General features: G+C 37.3%; 2 protein-coding genes and 1 non-coding gene across 8 annotated transcripts; 1 reads left to right on the top strand and 2 right to left on the bottom strand.

The window, feature by feature from the left end:
• Positions 1-26: 26 nt before the first annotated feature.
• On the bottom strand, positions 27-6994 carry KTF1 (kow domain-containing transcription factor 1; the record flags this gene model as incomplete). Of its 2 annotated transcripts, NM_120511.1 has the most annotated exons (19): positions 310-1437; positions 1517-2644; positions 2761-2800; positions 2890-2940; positions 3164-3233; positions 3387-3451; positions 3576-3630; positions 3709-3858; positions 3934-4036; positions 4120-4263; positions 4380-4535; positions 4602-4656; positions 4742-5149; positions 5229-5296; positions 5418-5501; positions 5593-5751; positions 5871-6026; positions 6118-6365; positions 6681-6894. In NM_120511.1, the coding sequence occupies 19 exons, from the start codon at positions 6892-6894 to the stop codon at positions 310-312; spliced, it is 4482 nt and encodes a 1493-aa protein (NP_196049.1). The 2 variants fall into 2 exon arrangements, with proteins under 2 accessions (NP_001332032.1, NP_196049.1); NM_001342760.1 differs by lacking the exon at positions 2890-2940 and having other exon boundaries at positions 27-1437; positions 6681-6994.
• A 209-nt stretch (positions 6995-7203) lies between these two features.
• AtRZ-1c (RNA-binding (RRM/RBD/RNP motifs) family protein with retrovirus zinc finger-like domain-containing protein) lies at positions 7204-10704 on the bottom strand. 5 transcript variants are annotated; one of them, NM_001342756.1, is made up of 4 exons: positions 10615-10704; positions 10392-10512; positions 7930-10010; positions 7204-7832 (listed from the first exon to the last, which is right to left on the bottom strand). In NM_001342756.1, exons 3-4 carry the CDS (start codon positions 8463-8465, stop codon positions 7550-7552), a joined length of 819 nt encoding a protein of 272 aa, NP_001330679.1. In that variant the 5' UTR covers positions 8466-10010; positions 10392-10512; positions 10615-10704; the 3' UTR covers positions 7204-7549. The 5 variants fall into 5 exon arrangements, with proteins under 5 accessions (NP_001330679.1, NP_196048.1, NP_001330680.1 ...); NM_120510.4 differs by having other exon boundaries at positions 7930-8468; NM_001342758.1 differs by having other exon boundaries at positions 7243-7832; positions 7930-9997; positions 10615-10694.
• Positions 10705-14661: 3957 nt separating this feature from the next.
• Positions 14662-14756, top strand: MIR172b. Its single transcript, NR_142746.1, has one exon. It is a non-coding gene; the product is annotated as a microRNA ath-MIR172b precursor (primary transcript).
• The last annotated feature ends 2728 nt before the right edge of the window (positions 14757-17484 follow it).

Raw genomic sequence — 17484 nt, 5'->3', positions numbered from 1 at the left:
ATTTTAAGTAGTGCAAACGGTGTTCTAATTGCGTTCACTGGTAGTAAGCGTTAATCAAAGATAGAAATGTGGTGAAGATAGTAAAACTGAGATAATGCCAAAAGGTTATAAACAGCTACAAAAAAGTCGATCCTTCCTTGATCAGCCTTAGTCACGACAAAAACAAACCGAACCATGAGGGTCCAAAACAAAAGAAAGTCTAGAGACTAAAGAAAGACTTACCTCATGGCTTTCAACTAGAGTTTAGAGTTGAGACATAGATAGAGATAATGAGAGTTTTACTATACAAGTCAATTCAGGATTTCCCTTTTACCATCCGGTTTTTTTGTCACCGGTTCCCCACGCTGCCGAGCCACTTGGTGAAGGCGCTACTGCATTTGTTTTGCCGCCCCATGCATTATCAGCTTCTCCACTTGTTCCAACATCATTGTTTGGCTTTTTGTTCCAACTGTCATTGTTGTTATCGGTATTCACCTGATCGTTACTGGTTCCCCAAGCTGATTTGCTATCGTCTCCCGGTTTGTCATTGGTTTCTTTCTTTGAGTTAGTATCCCAGCTAGGCCAGTTTCCAGCACAACCACCAGCAGACGAACCGGATGGTTTGCTATTGTTTGAATCCTCTCCCCAACCTTTTTTCCAGTCTGATCCACCACTTTGGTCGCTCTTCCAAGTGTTTTCTTGATTGTCTGTTTTCCAGCTAGATGATCGACCACCATCAAACGACCTTCCTCCTCTGCCTGATTGGTTTCTACCTCCACGGAATCCCCCTCCTCCCCTTCTTTCACCAAACCCACGACCACCACCACTATGTTCATTCCAAGGTTTAGAACCACCATCACCCTGCTTGCCCCAGCTCGACCCACCACCACCATCGTTCTGTTTACCCCAGCTTGAACCACCCCCACCACCATCTTGCTTTCCCCAGCTTGATCCTCCACCAGAATCATTCTGCTTCCCCCAGCTCGATCCATTGCTAGTCTCGTTCTGCTTACCCCAGGCAGAACCACTGCCTCCACCACCATCTTGTTTACCCCAGCTTGAACCACCCCCACCACCGTCTTGCTTGCCCCAGCTAGATCCCCCACCAGCATCACTCTGCTTTCCCCAGCTCGATCCACCACTAGTATTGTTCTGCTTACCCCAAGCAGAACCACTATCACCACCACCATCCTGCTTACCCCAGCTCGAACCATCCCCACCACTGTCTTGCTTGCCCCAGCTAGATCCCCCACCAGCATCATTCTGCTTGCCCCAGCTAGATCCACCACCACTACCATCGTTCTGTTTACCCCAGCTTGAACCAACACCATTGTCTTGCTTTCCCCAGCTAGATCCACCACCAGCATCATTCTCTTTACCCCAGCTTGAACCGCCCCCATCGCCATCTTGCTTGCCCCAGCTAGATCCGCCACTTGGTTTACTCCATGGAGCCGGATCCTACAGTCATTGGAAAATTACAATATGAGACTTCAACAGCCTACAAAAATAAAATAAGAAAGTTTTTTCTCAAACTAACCTCAGAATTACCGAAGGAGCTTCCCCTCCCAAACTGATCCCTGCCACCTCGACGACCTCCTCCTCTTCTCCCACCAAACCCACGTCCTCCCCTATCAAATGTTTGTTCTGAGTACCCTCCCTCATCCTTCTTACCCCACGACGATCCTCCATCATCCTTCTTACCCCACGACGATTCTCCATCATCCTTCTTACCCCACGACGATTCTCCATCATCCTTCTTACCCCACAACGATCCTCCATCATCCTCTTTGCCCCAAGAAGATCCTCCATCATCCTTTTTTCCCCACAACGATCCTCCATCATCCTTTTTGCCCCAAGAAGATCCTCCATCGTCCTTCTTACCCCATGATGATCCTCCATCAAACTTTTTCTCCCAAGACGATCCTCCGTCATCCTTTTGACCGTCATCTTTCTTACCCCACGATGATCCTCCATCATCCTTATTACCGTCATCCTTTTTACCCCACGAGCCTCCGTCATCCTTTTTACCCCACGATGCCGCTCCGTCACCCTTTTTACCCCATGAAGAGCCATCATTTGGTTGGCCCCAGTCAGGAACTCCCTTACTATTGGCATTGGAATCTTCTGCTGACTTGTTCCAACCAGAAGAACCATCTTTTTTCTTCCCTGAACCAAAATCTCCACATTGATTACTCCATGCAGATCCTCCCTTGCTCTCGTCAGAGCCTTTATCCTGTTGTCCCCAGGAAACTCCATCTTTCTTACTTGCGCTGGAATTTCCATCTTTGTTTCCCCAACTAGATTCTCCATCTGATCCCCCTTTCTTACCCCAAGACGATTCTTCTTTCTTCTGACTTGATTCAGAAGCTTCACATAGTTTACCCCATACCGAGTCCTCATCTTGCTTATTACCACCAGAGCTTCCACCATGCGTACCCCAGGAACCTAAATCTGCAACATTGGAAGTAGAAGCTCCTTGTTTTTCCCACGAAGAAGCTTCAACATTTGAAGCACTTGTATCTCCCCATCCACTAACAGTGCCAGCTTCAGAAGCAGGTGTTTTACCCCAGGGATTCCAACCACCAGGTTGATCACTAGCCGAGGCAGGTTTGTTCTCAGCTGCTGCATTGGCCCATGCTGAAGTATTATCATCTGCAACTGTTGGCTGCAGAGTAGAAACCTTGTGACATTAAGAAATCTGCGAGTTCCTTGAGCCCTTTGACGCTAAAAGAGGTGTAAATGTAAAAGTAACGACATAAAAGTATTAAGTTCAAGACTTACCGAGACGTCAGACGTAGGCTTACTGCCGCCCCATGGGTTCCTGTAAGGAGGACATGAGATCAAAATTTTGTTACAGCGATTTAGGCAATAAATCAGCTCAGGGAGAAATTCATATTATTATTAACACACTTCTCACGGCACAGTTGAACCATGTTACGTTCAATATTGAGACTCTCATGCCTAAAATCTATATATCAAGGGACAAAAACCAGCAAAAAAAAACAACCCCAAACCGCAGAAGGAATCAACACAAAAATCAGTTGAAGAAAGCTTATCATCCCAATAATTTGTTTACATCCCAGTAGTTATATCTGAAGGAACTAGATCCAAATTTGAAGAATATCCAATTATATCTAAGGAAACCATAACTACATTTGGCTACATAATTGGGAATTAGACTTACGAGTCAGTAGAAGGGCCTCCTATATTCCAGTTACCACCCTCACTTGACGTCCCTGCTCCTATCGCCCAGTCTACCATACGAGAAAAGAGAACAGTTAAAAGGAAATAGGATAGATGGCTAGCAATGTTCAACTGGTTCAGGGCATTTAAGAACAAAGCAGGTATGCTATACGTATTTGCAGCCAAATTGAAAAGAATTCTGAATGTGCACAAGAAACACCAACCTCCAGTGCTGCTTTCTGTTCCAAGCATGCCAAAAGGTTGAAAGGAACCAGTACCCGCATCCCCACTTTTATAGCAAACAGAGCGTGTAAGAGAAATAGGAATTTGACAGAGAGGACAATGAATGATAAAGATGCATGGACAGAGTCAAGAGTCCGAGTAAAGAATTCAAGAGATTCATGTGAGCTTACCTTGTACTTAGCACAGTGTTTCTGTCGCGAACCTCAGCAAGATGCTCACTTTTAACTGAATAGTATCATTGAAAATATTCATAAGCACAATAGAACAGTATTATATCAAAGGAGTAAACGCATGAAAACAAACCTGTGAAAATTTTATGCTGGGAATCAAGCTTGACTGTAACATCAGAATAACGTAAAGCTATTACACGGCAGAGATACCCCTTCAATGGACCCACCCGTATCCTCAGCTTTTGGCCTATAGAATACGTGCTACCTATGTCTCCTTGGTTGGCTGCATTTGATTATCATTTATGAGAAGCCTAAGGTATTAAAAAGAAGCTAGATTATAATAACCCTCCATACTTACAGCTATTGTATCTTTCCCTGGGCTGCCACTCTTTTTCAGGAGATAGCGGCGATTTTGGGGAGGATACAAAATCTTCAAAAGCTGTACCATCAAATCCACCAGTCTGAGAAAAAAACAGAATGTTATCAGAACGCGAAGATCTTGCAATTGTATCAAAAGACAGCTGCAGGGACTGGGCTATTTTACCTTCTCATTGGACTCTTCAGTAAAGAGTTTAACTTTCTCACATGATTGTGATTTGCAGCAGAAATATCCACCATTTTCTTCCTCGCTCTCATCATAAAGGAATATGATCCCTCTGTATACTTGCCTTACAACTCCTTGTTTACCCTAAATTTATAATTTATGCATGAAAACTAATAAGTTTTTACACAAAATTGTTCACCTAATTATGTGAAAGAAAAGTGCAACAGAAACAAACAAGAAAATGAAATTTAAAATCACACCTCGGATGGGCCTTTGGAAATCTTCACAACATCATTTACTGATATTTGTTTCTTGTTCAGATCCAAGGCAGTAAATTTTGAATCAAACGGTCCATTCTGCATTTCTTTTTTTCCAACAGTGACTACAACGGGTCCATCTATACCTTCTTTCAGAACCTGTAACATTTGAAAATCATCAGAGACAGGCCATAGGGTATTAAGAGATGGTGAATAACTACATACCTTGTAACCGTCACCTTTGTCATCCACACCCACAATCAGACCAAAGTCTTTTCGACTACAAAGGGAAAGATAGGAAGTGCTTAACATATGAAATTACAACAAAGACTTGCAAAAAAGTACAGTTATGGACGAATCCTTACCTGAAACAAACTAGATTATATAACTCATAGCTACTTTCTGACTTGAAATCTGATGAACCTTCTCCTTTTCCACCCCTTGACCCTTCTCCTTTTCCACCCCCTGATCCTTCTCCTTTTCCACCCCCTGATCCTTCTCCTTTCCCACCCTCTCTGCAGGTTGGAAGAATCTTTTTCTTCCTTTCTTCACCATAAATTTCTGAGATCCACTCTACATCACCAGTTTCTTTTCGGTCTACAGGCGTAAATTTTAGTAACTCATCCTTCGTTGGTATAACCCCCCAGGAAGATATTGAATCTAAGGATACTTTCTTATAGAGATACCCATCTTTCAGCATCAGACTATCAAGATGTTCAAAAGTTATTCCAGTATCACGATCTCGCCTCACTTGAATGAGAGGTCTGAACTCCCTGTGATAAAAGAGAGGAGAAGAAAGATTAGAAAGGTGGTAATTATTTACCAAACGAGAAGAAAAGATCAAGCTTTTACTCGAGCTCGCTTGAACTGATCAATCTTGGAGCTGGAGTCTGGCCTTTTTGGACAGTAACTCCCCCACCCTGCACCAGAAAGTTAGAGTAAAGCACAGAGCAAACGATAAGATGACATGAACGCACAAGAAAAACAGTCCCAAAATTAGTGGCACAGACAAATAAATGAGCGAGGAGACAGGGTAGCTACATATTTCTGGGTCAAGGCCTGAATATCAATCCTCGGAATTAGCTTTATTAGTGCTTTATTCCGAGTGTCACTCACAGCCACAATCTACAAGGACATATAACATAAACAGATTAGGAGGTAGCCTTACCAAGAAAAGAATATGAAAAGGAAACATATACAGCAAAGTAAATTGTACCTGAGCAAGATCTCCTTTGTATTTACCATTCTTAACACGAGCCCATGTTCCCTCAGAAACTTTTTTAGTTTTTTTTTGGACAGTTAGCAGATTTGGAGTTTCGGCTTTAGGAAGTAACACCATCCGAGTAGCGTATATACCAACTAAACTCTTGCATGCCTAGGAAAATTAGACAAATCAGAATGACATACACATTATGATTATCCCCAAGCAACATTCTCCAAACTGTCAGATAAGTACGAGAATAATCCAACATAGGCATGCTAAATGTTCAATACCTCAAGAACATCATGTTCCTTGTCCGCTTCTATGAAAATGAAACCTTTGACATGGTCCACAGAAAAAACAGATATGATCTCCAATTTGGTGCCTATCTTTCTCAGCTCAACAAATTTGTGCATGAGACAGAAAACGGATCGCCTCTCCCGTCCAATCTACAGGAACAAACCAAATGGAGTGAGCAGAAGTAAGAACATAGTCATACAGGGATAAAGCATAAGTAGAAGAAGCCTTAGTTTGACATACCGCACACTTGACTTTCCATATAGGAGGATCCTTGGAGGTTGGAGCAAGAGCATCCATCTCAATGGCATCTTTGATATCATCATCAGCATATCTAAGAAAACCAGAACCTGGCTTGTATCTTTCTTCCATTATTCTATCAAATTCCTCCTCGTTTAAATCTTCTTCCTTGGGAAAAACAAAGGATGATTTGCCCTTTTCTCCCTTGCCAGCCTTACTACTCTCTTCCACCTCAGGCTCGTCTTCCATATCTGCATCAAAAGAATAGTAAGATAATAAAGTGTGGAACTTTCTGCAATGTTCAAGCTTTAAGAGTATGAAAGCCTTAAAAGTTAAAACTAGACAAAACAGCTCGAAATCAAACGAAAACAAAATGCAAACCCTAAACCCTAGTCACGGAATCAGCCATTCGACAGAGATGACCTAAAAATCGCCACTTTAGATGGTAAAAATCTCAGTAGAAACAAAAACAGACACAATCGGAGACCTCACAAAAGAAGAAACGAAGCAATGAAACCATGCAAAGAAGAAAATCAACGAACCCAGAGAAGATAATGATAAATTACCGTTAAGGAAACCTAATCCGTCATCATCTTCGTCGGAGCTGCCTCCGTAGTAGCCAACTTCAGCTGATTCTTCGAAGAACTGAAGAACCTCAGGGTTTTTGCGCTTCTTAATCCTCAAACCTTCATCTCTGAATTCGACGGAGTTTTTCCTTTTCTGTCCGCCGGAATACGAATCACTACCGGCGACCTGTTTACCCTTTCCCTTGCGATCCATCGTCTTCTTCACGGTTAGTTTAGGGCTTTCACAATTGCATTTCTTTTGAGAGACAAGTAGCAGAGAGAGTGAAGAAAACGTTTATAGATGTGATTGTTTTCCGACTTTTGAGTGGCTTTTTTTTTTACTCTTTACTCTTTTAAGGCCTTTTTATTATCCAATCGATTTGGACTCTTTATTGTTTTAATTAATTTCTCAACTTTTCTTTTGTCTCTACAATAATATTCTGCTTCGTTTTATTTGCCTATTTGGTAATAGATTGAACTTATAGGAAAAAACGAAAATTTTGACAATATGAAGCAATATGTACAGTATACAAAACAATAAATCAAAATTTTAGAATAACATGCGGATGCCTAAGACACTCGTCTCTTGTACATTGATGATGAAACTAAAAAGGCTAGTTATGTGTGCAAGGTTTAACATTGACTGACGAAGCTCAAAAGTCATGTTATGGTCCAAAACAAACCAAAAATAATAAAGGATCAAAATACAAAGCTAAACAGGTCCGCAAACTAATCATATATAAATAAAAAAGACAAGTCTTTTACACCTATAACGCTTACAGAGATATTCATTACCACAAGCAACACACACGACTGAGTGTATAGAGCTCTAACCAAGCATCATTCTCACTTTCTTTCATTAATGTGTCTTAATAACGGTCAAAAGTGGACGACGACGGATAAGCTCCACCACCACCACTTCTGCTCGGTCTCTCATAAGGAGCACCGGCTCTGCTTCTAAACCCTCTTCCCTCCTCTCCTCCTCCACGGATGGGACCACCAGCTCTACCACCACCGTACCTGTCACTGCCTGCACTCGGGGCTATGTCTCTCTCAAAGGACCGAGCTTTGTCATAGCTCCCTGGAGGATAACGGTCTGATCCACGGCTGTATCTATCACCACCTGCAAACCGATCAGCCGGGGCTGCATACCTGTAAAATCACAGATAAGAATAAAGTTATGTAAGAAAAGCAAGTCACTTTGATAACCTTACAATAATCTGAGTTGCATTAGAAACTTGATTCTAACCTGTCACTGGCGTATCGATCACGGGGTATGTAGGCTTCTCTGCTGTCAAACCTGTCTCTAGCACCATAGCGTGCAGCACCGTCGTATCGATCATCTATGTATCGTTCGCGGTCCACATAGCGGTCACGGTCAGCATAGCGGTCAACACGTCCATCAGATCCTCCATACGCACTAGCACGTGAAGAAAAACCACCAACAGGTCCTCCACGACCACCACCAGCAGAAGGACAATCACGGGCCCAGTGCCCAACCCGTCCACACTTGAAGCATTCATCTTCACCAACACGCCCACCTCCACCTCCACCTCCACCAAAGCTTCCTTTTCCAGCAATCGAGTAGCCACTGTCTCTGCCACCTCTAGAGCCATGACTTTCTCCATCATCTCGCCCCAGTTTTGGTTCAGCTCTGTTCACTGAGATGACCCGATCACCAAAGTCCCTTCCATGCATCTCTCTGATGGACTCATCCATAGCGCGGCGATCAGCAAAAGTGATAAACCCGAATCCACGTGAACGACCAGTATCTCTTTCCAGCATGATCTATACACAATACACCATAAAAGCTGATTTCCCAAAGATATATGCATACGTGTAGCTAAAAGTGAGCAGAAGGGCAGTAGTAAAATGAAACGATTGCAAAATCTGAAAGATCATATCAAGCCCATGTGACATCAAGAAACACCCAACCGTTTTAAGGTTCACTGCATAACACTGTGACCCTGCTTTGTGTAGTAAATAGTCAATCAACCTCAACTTCAGAGCAAAACACAGTACAGATCCCCAGAAACTGAATCAACTTTAAAGTAAGTCTCCAATCTCAAGCAGAGGTAGCAGAAAGCACTAACAACTTTTTCTCAGTTCAAAATGAAAAATTCCTCAATTTAAGCCCTTAGATAGTATACTAGTTCATCCCTATTCTCAACAGCCATGTGATGTAGTTGCAAAACTAAAGAGAGGAAGGTTTACAGAGAAGGAAGTCAGTTAATTAGCTGTACTCAAAATTACTGATCAAACATCTGTTTCTACTCAATATGCAGATATCATCTGACATTGATCCAGCTGAAGTCATTCAGATTCACTGGAGCTGACGATTCTTTACATAGCACCACAACCCACAGATCAGAAATACAGAATTCCTCTCACACAAAGAGCTTTATCAGGTTTCAGAAACTTCCGGAAAAGATAAGCACAGAGAACTGGGGTTGGTGGATATAGAAAATGTGTGGCCCAGGCACAAGAATCATTTTAATTGGCTTGCATTAGAAAATTAGGAAATTTGTAAGACTGAAAAAGAAGAACAGAGAAAGGAAAAGATCAAATCCATGTAACTCCTACTAGCCACACATGGCAGGAGAAGCGAGATGAGGTAAAGCAAACAGCCCACAAGAAAGACAAGTAGGAAATCTGGATAAGAAAAGGATCACCGAAACCTTGAGATCTCTGCTTCAACTGAGTGTAATTTTCCGTTCTGCAGGTTCATACTACGCTGAAGAATCCAAACTGCTTGCACTGATGCTCAGGGTATGAGGAGAAAACGAAATCTTGCGGCAAGACAACTGAATGTAGACTGGGATTATCCAGAAATATGACTACACAACGTAACTACTGCAAGGAGTTCCTAAATATCTTCACCACCTGAAGAAGAACTGAGACTCTGGCCTAAACTGGGTAGCATCTCGAATTGACCACTCAAAACCAAATCAGGTATCCCAGGCCAGCAAACAAACATTTAATTACTAGTAAGAGCAGTAACAAGGAACATTATCAGGAAGTAAACCAAAACCCAGTCACGGCATACTTAGAGAACTCAAGAATTACACATCTCAATCATGAGTTACGAAAAAACAGTCATCCCTCCAGAGCAAAATAAAGAATTTCCTTGATGATAGAAGAAACTGAAGTAACCAGTTACGACAGTCCCAACCTTGTGAAACACATTCCAAAAGTGTGGAAATCAATTTGCTCAGAAACTCAAACACTACTGTATATCCTAAAATCTCAGGCAGTTTAATTCTTTATCACAGAGTAGTTTCTCAACTTGAACCATGTAGCTCTGATCAATATCATCCCTAATTCATCAATCTATAGTGTTTCAGTGATACATTACCAGCATCCAGGAAAAAAAAGAAAAAAGGGAAGATCAATAAGTGAAAAGAGGAATAATGCAAAGCAAGACTTTTCAACTAATCCTCAAACGTCTCTGTATTTCTGTATTATTAGTGTAATCTCATTTTTTCAAGTATATGTTTTCACGATCAGCTCAAGCAAATATACCACTTTCAACTTAAAACATTCCAAAAATATTCATAGACATGTTCAATTCTTATCACAAAGCTTTAGATAACAATCTCTAAATTTCATAGGACTAGTGCAGGCACAAGCTATGATAAACTCAAGGAATAAAAATAGTACCAACCTACACAGAGAAGAACAAAACATAGAACAAAAATTTCAAATTGGTACCTGACAATCGAGAATGTCTCCGAAGCGGCTAAAAGCTCTTTCAAGGTCTCTATCTGTCACTTCCGGCGATAAACCACCGACAAAAATCCTACTACCTTCTTTTGCAGCCATTTTCACTCGTCTATTCACAGAAAACAAAACAAATTGAGGTAAACGAACAAAAAAATCTCCAACGACTAAACTCGATATTAATTCTAGAATTACACGAATAGATTCATCTTACCTCTCTCTGAATCGTATTGTTTCCTTCGCCTCTCAAAATATCAATGGCACGAAGAAACCCTAAAATGGTGGTGGTTGAGGTACTACGCCACGAGAAAGGTACACTACAAGTGCCTAAAGGCTCTGATGATTAACAACAGAGGCCCAGACCTAGGCCCAAATTTCTCTATGGGCCCAAGTCATAAGTTTATTCTGTTAAGCTCATGGATCCACCAATGACCGACCAGAAAAATAAGTCTTTTCTTTTTTCTGTATACTATAAATACATCCTTTAAGCTTGTAATGAGGCAAAAAAAAAAACAATTATAATTGTAGTTGAGGGTTTTTCCCAATAAGATCTCTTGCCAATTTTTACTTGAAAATTTGAACATGCATATAAAAATTACATCGAATATGTTTTAGCTGATCAATATATATTGTTTAGCTTTACAATAAAATAAGATATCAGAAGCTTTATTCCACGTGAGATCCAAGTCACTATGTGTAGATGACCTAATCACGCATTACCTAGCTAATAAACTAACTTTAACCAGCCCACAGTTTTGGAGCAAAACAACCTATAGGATTTGTATATTTATCATCCTAAGACAGAACTCCGACTATCCTGGTACACATTCTTCATTTTTAAGTGTATTTGCACCTAGTAACAAAATTTCTAATGCAAATAAAAAAAACAGTAATGTAAATAGCACAATTTCTCTCTTCTTCTTTTTTTTCTAAAACGTACGTTTAAACAATTTTACTTTTCATTACAAGACGAATGAATTTTTGTAGCATAATAATTTTTATATATTTCCATACAAATCTTAGGGAGGTATGTGATGGTTTAAGATATCACATATTATTCCGGGCTTTACATGTGTGGCATTATGTATAAAACGGTGCCTTTGCAACATCATGTGGATAATTACTAGCTTAGAAGCATCCATGTTCCCATGTGGACAGATATGTACTTGACTTTACGGTCATTACTTAAGCAAGATGGTTAAATATGGCTTAAAATTTGGAGGTATACAAAATTTGTATGGCCAAAAGGCTTTATGAACGAATTCATAAACTGTAATTGTAGAAATAGTCATCCGCAAATGTACAAGGAAATCGGTTTTGTTTTTCTTTATAGGAAAATTTGTTAAACTAAGTTTCCTTTCGAATTACTAAAATGACTCTCAAGATTCGAGGGAAAGTTTTATAAGAAATGCATATAAGAAAGTTTAATTGTAATTAATACCACTTGGATTATTAATTTAATATAATGATCCAGTTGGTGCTTAAACATTTTTAAACCTAACCAATATTATTTTGTACATTTCGAGAGATTCCAACAAATTAAATAGGTCATATATGACATAGATCTATAATAGTATATACTGTTACACTTTGATTATTTGACCTAATATACCATCTATTTAATGTCATCAAAAAGTTACATCTAAAGATACAAAAAAAAATCATATACTAAATTTGTGTAAATAAGATTCTAAAGTATAAAATACAGAGAAATGGAATATAAAACCAAAAATATATATAATCTATGATAATGTGGACAGAGGCAAAGGTACCAGGTTGTCTGCCATGATATGGGTAGATAACTCATCTTCCCAAACAAAATAATTGTGTGCGAAGCTTTTTACTATTGACAAATTTTAATACTTTTAGGAAATTTTTGAGTATCTATAAATTTTGAATATATGGTTACAAAGAATTATAGATGCTAGGGTTTCAAGACGTATGTTCTAATATCCTAACCTTTTAGAAAACTAGTGGTGCACGAACCACATGTTAAAAACTTGATTTGATTATGTATATGACCAGGCAGTTATCGTAAATACATTTGAACGTAATTTCATAGTTAAGAGTTTGGAATAAAAATTACAGTCACAAGTGAAAGCCAACATTTTCGTTATATCTCAAGGCTTCTTTATTTTATTTTTTGTTTTTTTTTTTCTCTGTAAACCTTTCATTTTTCCCTCTTCAACGTCAAGTAATATTTATTCTTCTTTCATATAACTAAATTTTATTATACTACTCAATTTGTATTGTTATTTTAAGATCAAATTCACGGATATTTTATCTAGTATCTTGTTATTACTGTTACTGTTTTGACTATTCTTGTTTTTGTTTTGTAAATATAAAAAAGAATTAAATTTATCACATTTAGGAGAAAAGACATCACTTTCATTGAAAAAAGGAGAAAAATAAGTGGGATCCATGAGAATGAAATGCTTTTTTGTTGTACATGTACGTATAATTTTTGGTTTTTAAAGTGATAAATTTAGTTGTCTATATGTTTATTAATATAAAGAAGTAAAATAGTAATGCATAGTGGTGTTGATCTCTAATTTTATATAGGCTTGTGGCTTTTGATGATCTTCAGGTGAAAGTGTGGGAGACAAGGAATATCTCCTTCGTCTTGAAGTGTACTATGTTTATCAACTTGCCCACTGCACTTTACGTGTATTCACACTCAGTTCCAAGTCAATTATATATATAAATATGTAACTAATTAATATTAATATGTTATCTAATCCTAATGTTAATCTAATTGGTGGATGTAGTATTAACACTAATGCTCTCCTGGTATCGTGAGGAATATTCGACAACGCTTTAGAGGAGCTGGGAGTCGATGATAAATTAAAAACCACTGTGACCAGGAAATTAATAATTGTTTTGTTTGGGGGTGTTTGTTTTGTTTAATGGCTATGTCTTTGAAGTTCTTGTAACAGAAACATATTTGTTCTCTTGATTCTTTATTAAAACATATATACACTATCATTTTCACAAAATTAAAGTATTATAATCATTTCAAGATTCTTATTTTTGCAGTATCATATATACTAATCACAATGCTAATTAAATGTTAGCGATGATGAACACATATAACAAACATCGTATTCTTTTTATATATTTTTTAAAACGATATCCGTGATATGTTTTGCTATATAAACATATAGTATAGTGTTTTTCTTTTCCGTATCCATTTGAGAACAAGGGATATTTAGTGTTCGAACAATCAGTTATTTGATATGCTTCGTCAAAAAAAAAAAAAAAAAATCATCAACAAAAGAAATATTGTGATATTCATATAAAAATTATGGCCTTAATTAATGATATTTTTATAGATTCATATAGTTATGTGCATATTTATAAAAGCAAACATATATATTATGTCTATATATATCTTTTTGGTCAACAAGTTCATACTGTATATGTTCGAACATATATGTTAATGGGTTATGCATTAGCGGAATTTAATCTACTATTAATATTACTACCATATCCATTAATATTTGGTATTAAGGACTTGTAGGACTCAGATCTTAAACTTCGATATCGATTTAGAGACAATGAACCATAAATATGGTTCGGTCCGGTTCAATTTACCGAAGTCATTGCGTGTCTCTATAAATACCACACTTCACCTTCTTCTTCACTTGCACCTCTCACTCCCTTTCTCTAACTAGTCTTGTGTGCACCCATTTATGTGTACGTACTATTATCTCATAAATAAATATTTTTAAAATTAGATGCATTTATTGATATGAAAAAGTTACAAGATTAGTTTGTTGTGTGTGAGACTTTGGATCGACAGATCGAAAAATTAACTAACCGGTCAGTATTGAATATCAACTATTATATGCTCCATGCATTCGCTTATAGTTTCACACAATTTGTTTTCTTCACGGTCTAAAATCAGAAGATTCCATATATTTTCTTATGACGTAAAAGGACCACTTATAAGTTGACACGTCAGCCCTTGGATTCGTGAGGTTTTTCTCTCTACTTCACCTATCTACTTTTCCTCATATCCCACTGCTTTTCTCCTTCTTGTTCTTGTTTTTCTCGTTTTTTTCTTCTTCTTCTCCAAGAAAATAGAGATCGAAAAGATTAGATCTATTTTGTGTAGCAAGAAATTATCATTTTCGTTTCTTCATTCATATATTGTTCTATTATGTTGTACAATAATAGATACTCGATCTCTTGTGCGTGCGTAAATTTTATACAAGTTGTCGGCGGATCCATGGAAGAAAGCTCATCTGTCGTTGTTTGTAGGCGCAGCACCATTAAGATTCACATGGAAATTGATAAATACCCTAAATTAGGGTTTTGATATGTATATGAGAATCTTGATGATGCTGCATCAACAATCGACGGCTACAAATACCTAAAGCTTGAGAAAGAAACTTGAAGATATTGATTGAAGTCTGGATCGATCTTTGGTAAATCTCTCTCTTGATTAGTTTTAAGAATCACTTTTTTTTTTCTGTGTTTGAACATGTTTACATATATCATCTATGTCTCAATATATATATTTTCTTAATCTAGGGTCAATGACGGATTAGGGCGTTAATTACAATGAATATGGAAAAACTATTTTGCCTTTGATCTTGACTTGAGTGTTGATGAACAGATGTATAATGTTATGTAGTATGTACTGTATTTTTTCTAGAATCATTCTTTAGTCTCCAACTCTCCATTAATCAAATGAGGTCCTTATAGGTAATGCTATGATCAAGAACAACAAGATCGTGAGCACAGATCGGCCAGTTCGGTCACTTTTTAAAAGAGAGATGTTATATTGTTAATTTGTTATTATCAGGTATAATAAATACAGAATAGTTCGTCCAGAGACCAGACATTTTATAGTTTCAATTTTATGACAGTCTTGTAATAATATTTGTTTAATAGTGTGTCACCTTCTATTTCTGGGTTATTACTTGGTCCCGAAATTTTCTTATTGTTCTAATTTTGTAATATTAGAAATTTGGTTTTCTTGCCAAATCAAATCAAACATTACGGTGTGTTGTACATTGTACCAGAACTTTTGTTTTCAAGTGCTCAACTTGAGAACCATTTGTCTCTTCTCTTCGTTTCGATTTAAATATCTATTTCTGAATTACAAATAAGAAGATACCATGTGGACACATTTTCGCTATTATTGGTGAGTTCGTGAACAAGAGAGTAAAGTTTGTAGAACAAAAAGGAATTGAGTAAGTACACTTCTATTGGTGAGTTCATGAACAAGAAAGGTAGGTGGAGATATATATGCAATGTTTGTATACCATATAATTAAATGGTAGACTCTATTACAATGAAAACCAAAAGGTTAGTCCAAACTTCAATACACTATACATAATATGTGATGCAACATTTCATTAATGGTTGATGCAATCTGACGCAATCATCTACAAGTAATTCTGAGAAGAGGTGTACACTACTTTTTTTATCTGTACAACGAAGTATGTGATTTGTCTTAGCTACGTAAGTGGGTTTGTCTTTATTTTGTGCCAAAACTTCGTCAGAACATTGAGTTTTAATAGTGTCACATAAAATTTCCATACATTAATAATTAGATATCCATTGTGTGTTTCTTAAAGTGATGTTAAACTTTATTATGCACGTTTTATGAGAAGTACTTAGTTATGCAAAATTTTATTTTTTGGTAACAACAAATGATCGTTTTTAGTTGTTACCCTTGTTTTTTACTAAGAAATTCTATATCTTAATTAATTCCCTAAACAGTTTGAGCAGTGAATGAAAATAAGTTGTATTAGTTTGTTTTTGTCCAGTTCTCATGGTTATTATATTGATAAAGCAATAATGATAAGTATATATAAGACATTCCATAGATTTTCTTGATATATGCATTGTGTATCAAAACACTAATTACACGGAATGAATATATTGGTCATGCATAAACTTATAGGAAAACAGCCATATGATTCCAAAAAGAAATTAAGTTAAGGAAGAATTGCCCCCACAGAAATCCATTGTAGAGATGGAGAAGGGAGAATCTAAAGATATTGTGTCAGGTTGGGGCCAGCAATTTAAGACAACTTTGAGTGATTGTTTTGTCCTTAATTTGGCATAACTGATGAAAGGCAAATTAAATAGCAAGAGTAAACTGTCAATGAGTTGGTGGTCATTTGGGATTCGGATCATCACAATATAATCTGAGTTATTGATCTCAGCAGTAACTTTGTGTGTGTTAGTTGTCCCGTAAACTTAAATTTACCAATAATTATTTTTTAAGATTTGCTTAACAAATTCGGTTGAGATTATTAATCCTAAACACTTTAAAAATGAGGTCTTTTCCACAACTTAGTAGGAGTTATATAGTCTGAACCAAAAATGAGTGGTCCAAAGGCAGATATCGGATGATGAAAGTTTTCTAAATGGATTTAGATTAGGAGAACTCTCAAGTCCCAACTCACAAGCAGTTTCTCGTTGACCACTATAATGATTTAGGGAAAACAAATTTATATAGATCAATCTAGGTTTCTCTACCTTCCTTTGGAAACTAAAAATAAAGAAAACATAGTAGGAGCTAGTCTTATCAATTGTCATGCCTACACATTTAGTTATCTTTATGTAGTATGTTTTCCATAGACTTAATTAGGGAATGATCAGTGATGTCTAGGTTTCAGTTCCACTTGGTTACGAATTATAAAATGTAAATGCTCTTGCATATTCTAAAGTTCTCCTTTTGTAGATAAAAATATACAAAACCGATTGATCGGTGAAATCTTTGACGAATACGAATTGTTATAGGCTTTTAGCATAATACTAGCTTCTTTTAGATGAAACATTTTATAACTGATTGAATGTTGATTAATCATGAAATTTTACTATACCAAAATGACGAAAGTGAAATAGAATATATGACACGTAGGAGGATGTTGTACCAATAAATATGAGGGACACGAGTCACATGGTGGCTATTGAACTTATGGTAGCTAAGCTTCCATAGTACTATCTTGATATTAAGTTATTGTACTATTTTATCTCATATATGCAATGTATATATAAATTTTAAATATTTCTGACGTACTAATTGATTGTGACTATTTCACAAAACCACACATAACATTTA

Source organism: Arabidopsis thaliana, chromosome 5 (assembly GCF_000001735.4).
Source record: "Arabidopsis thaliana chromosome 5, partial sequence".
NCBI lineage: Eukaryota > Viridiplantae > Streptophyta > Magnoliopsida > Brassicales > Brassicaceae > Arabidopsis > Arabidopsis thaliana.
This window is presented reverse-complemented; position numbering and strand designations above follow the sequence as displayed.

Coding starts and splice junctions, on each gene's coding strand:
- AtRZ-1c (NM_120510.4), bottom strand. CDS start 10,502: ATGGCTGCAAAAGAAGGTAGTAGGATTTTTGTCGGTGGTTTATCGCCG. Junction 8,469..10,391: donor GAGACATTCTCGATTGTCAG/GTACCAATTTGA, acceptor TATTGTGTATAG/ATCATGCTGGAAAGAGATAC. Junction 7,833..7,929: donor GATCGATACGCCAGTGACAG/GTTAGAATCAAG, acceptor GTGATTTTACAG/GTATGCAGCCCCGGCTGATC.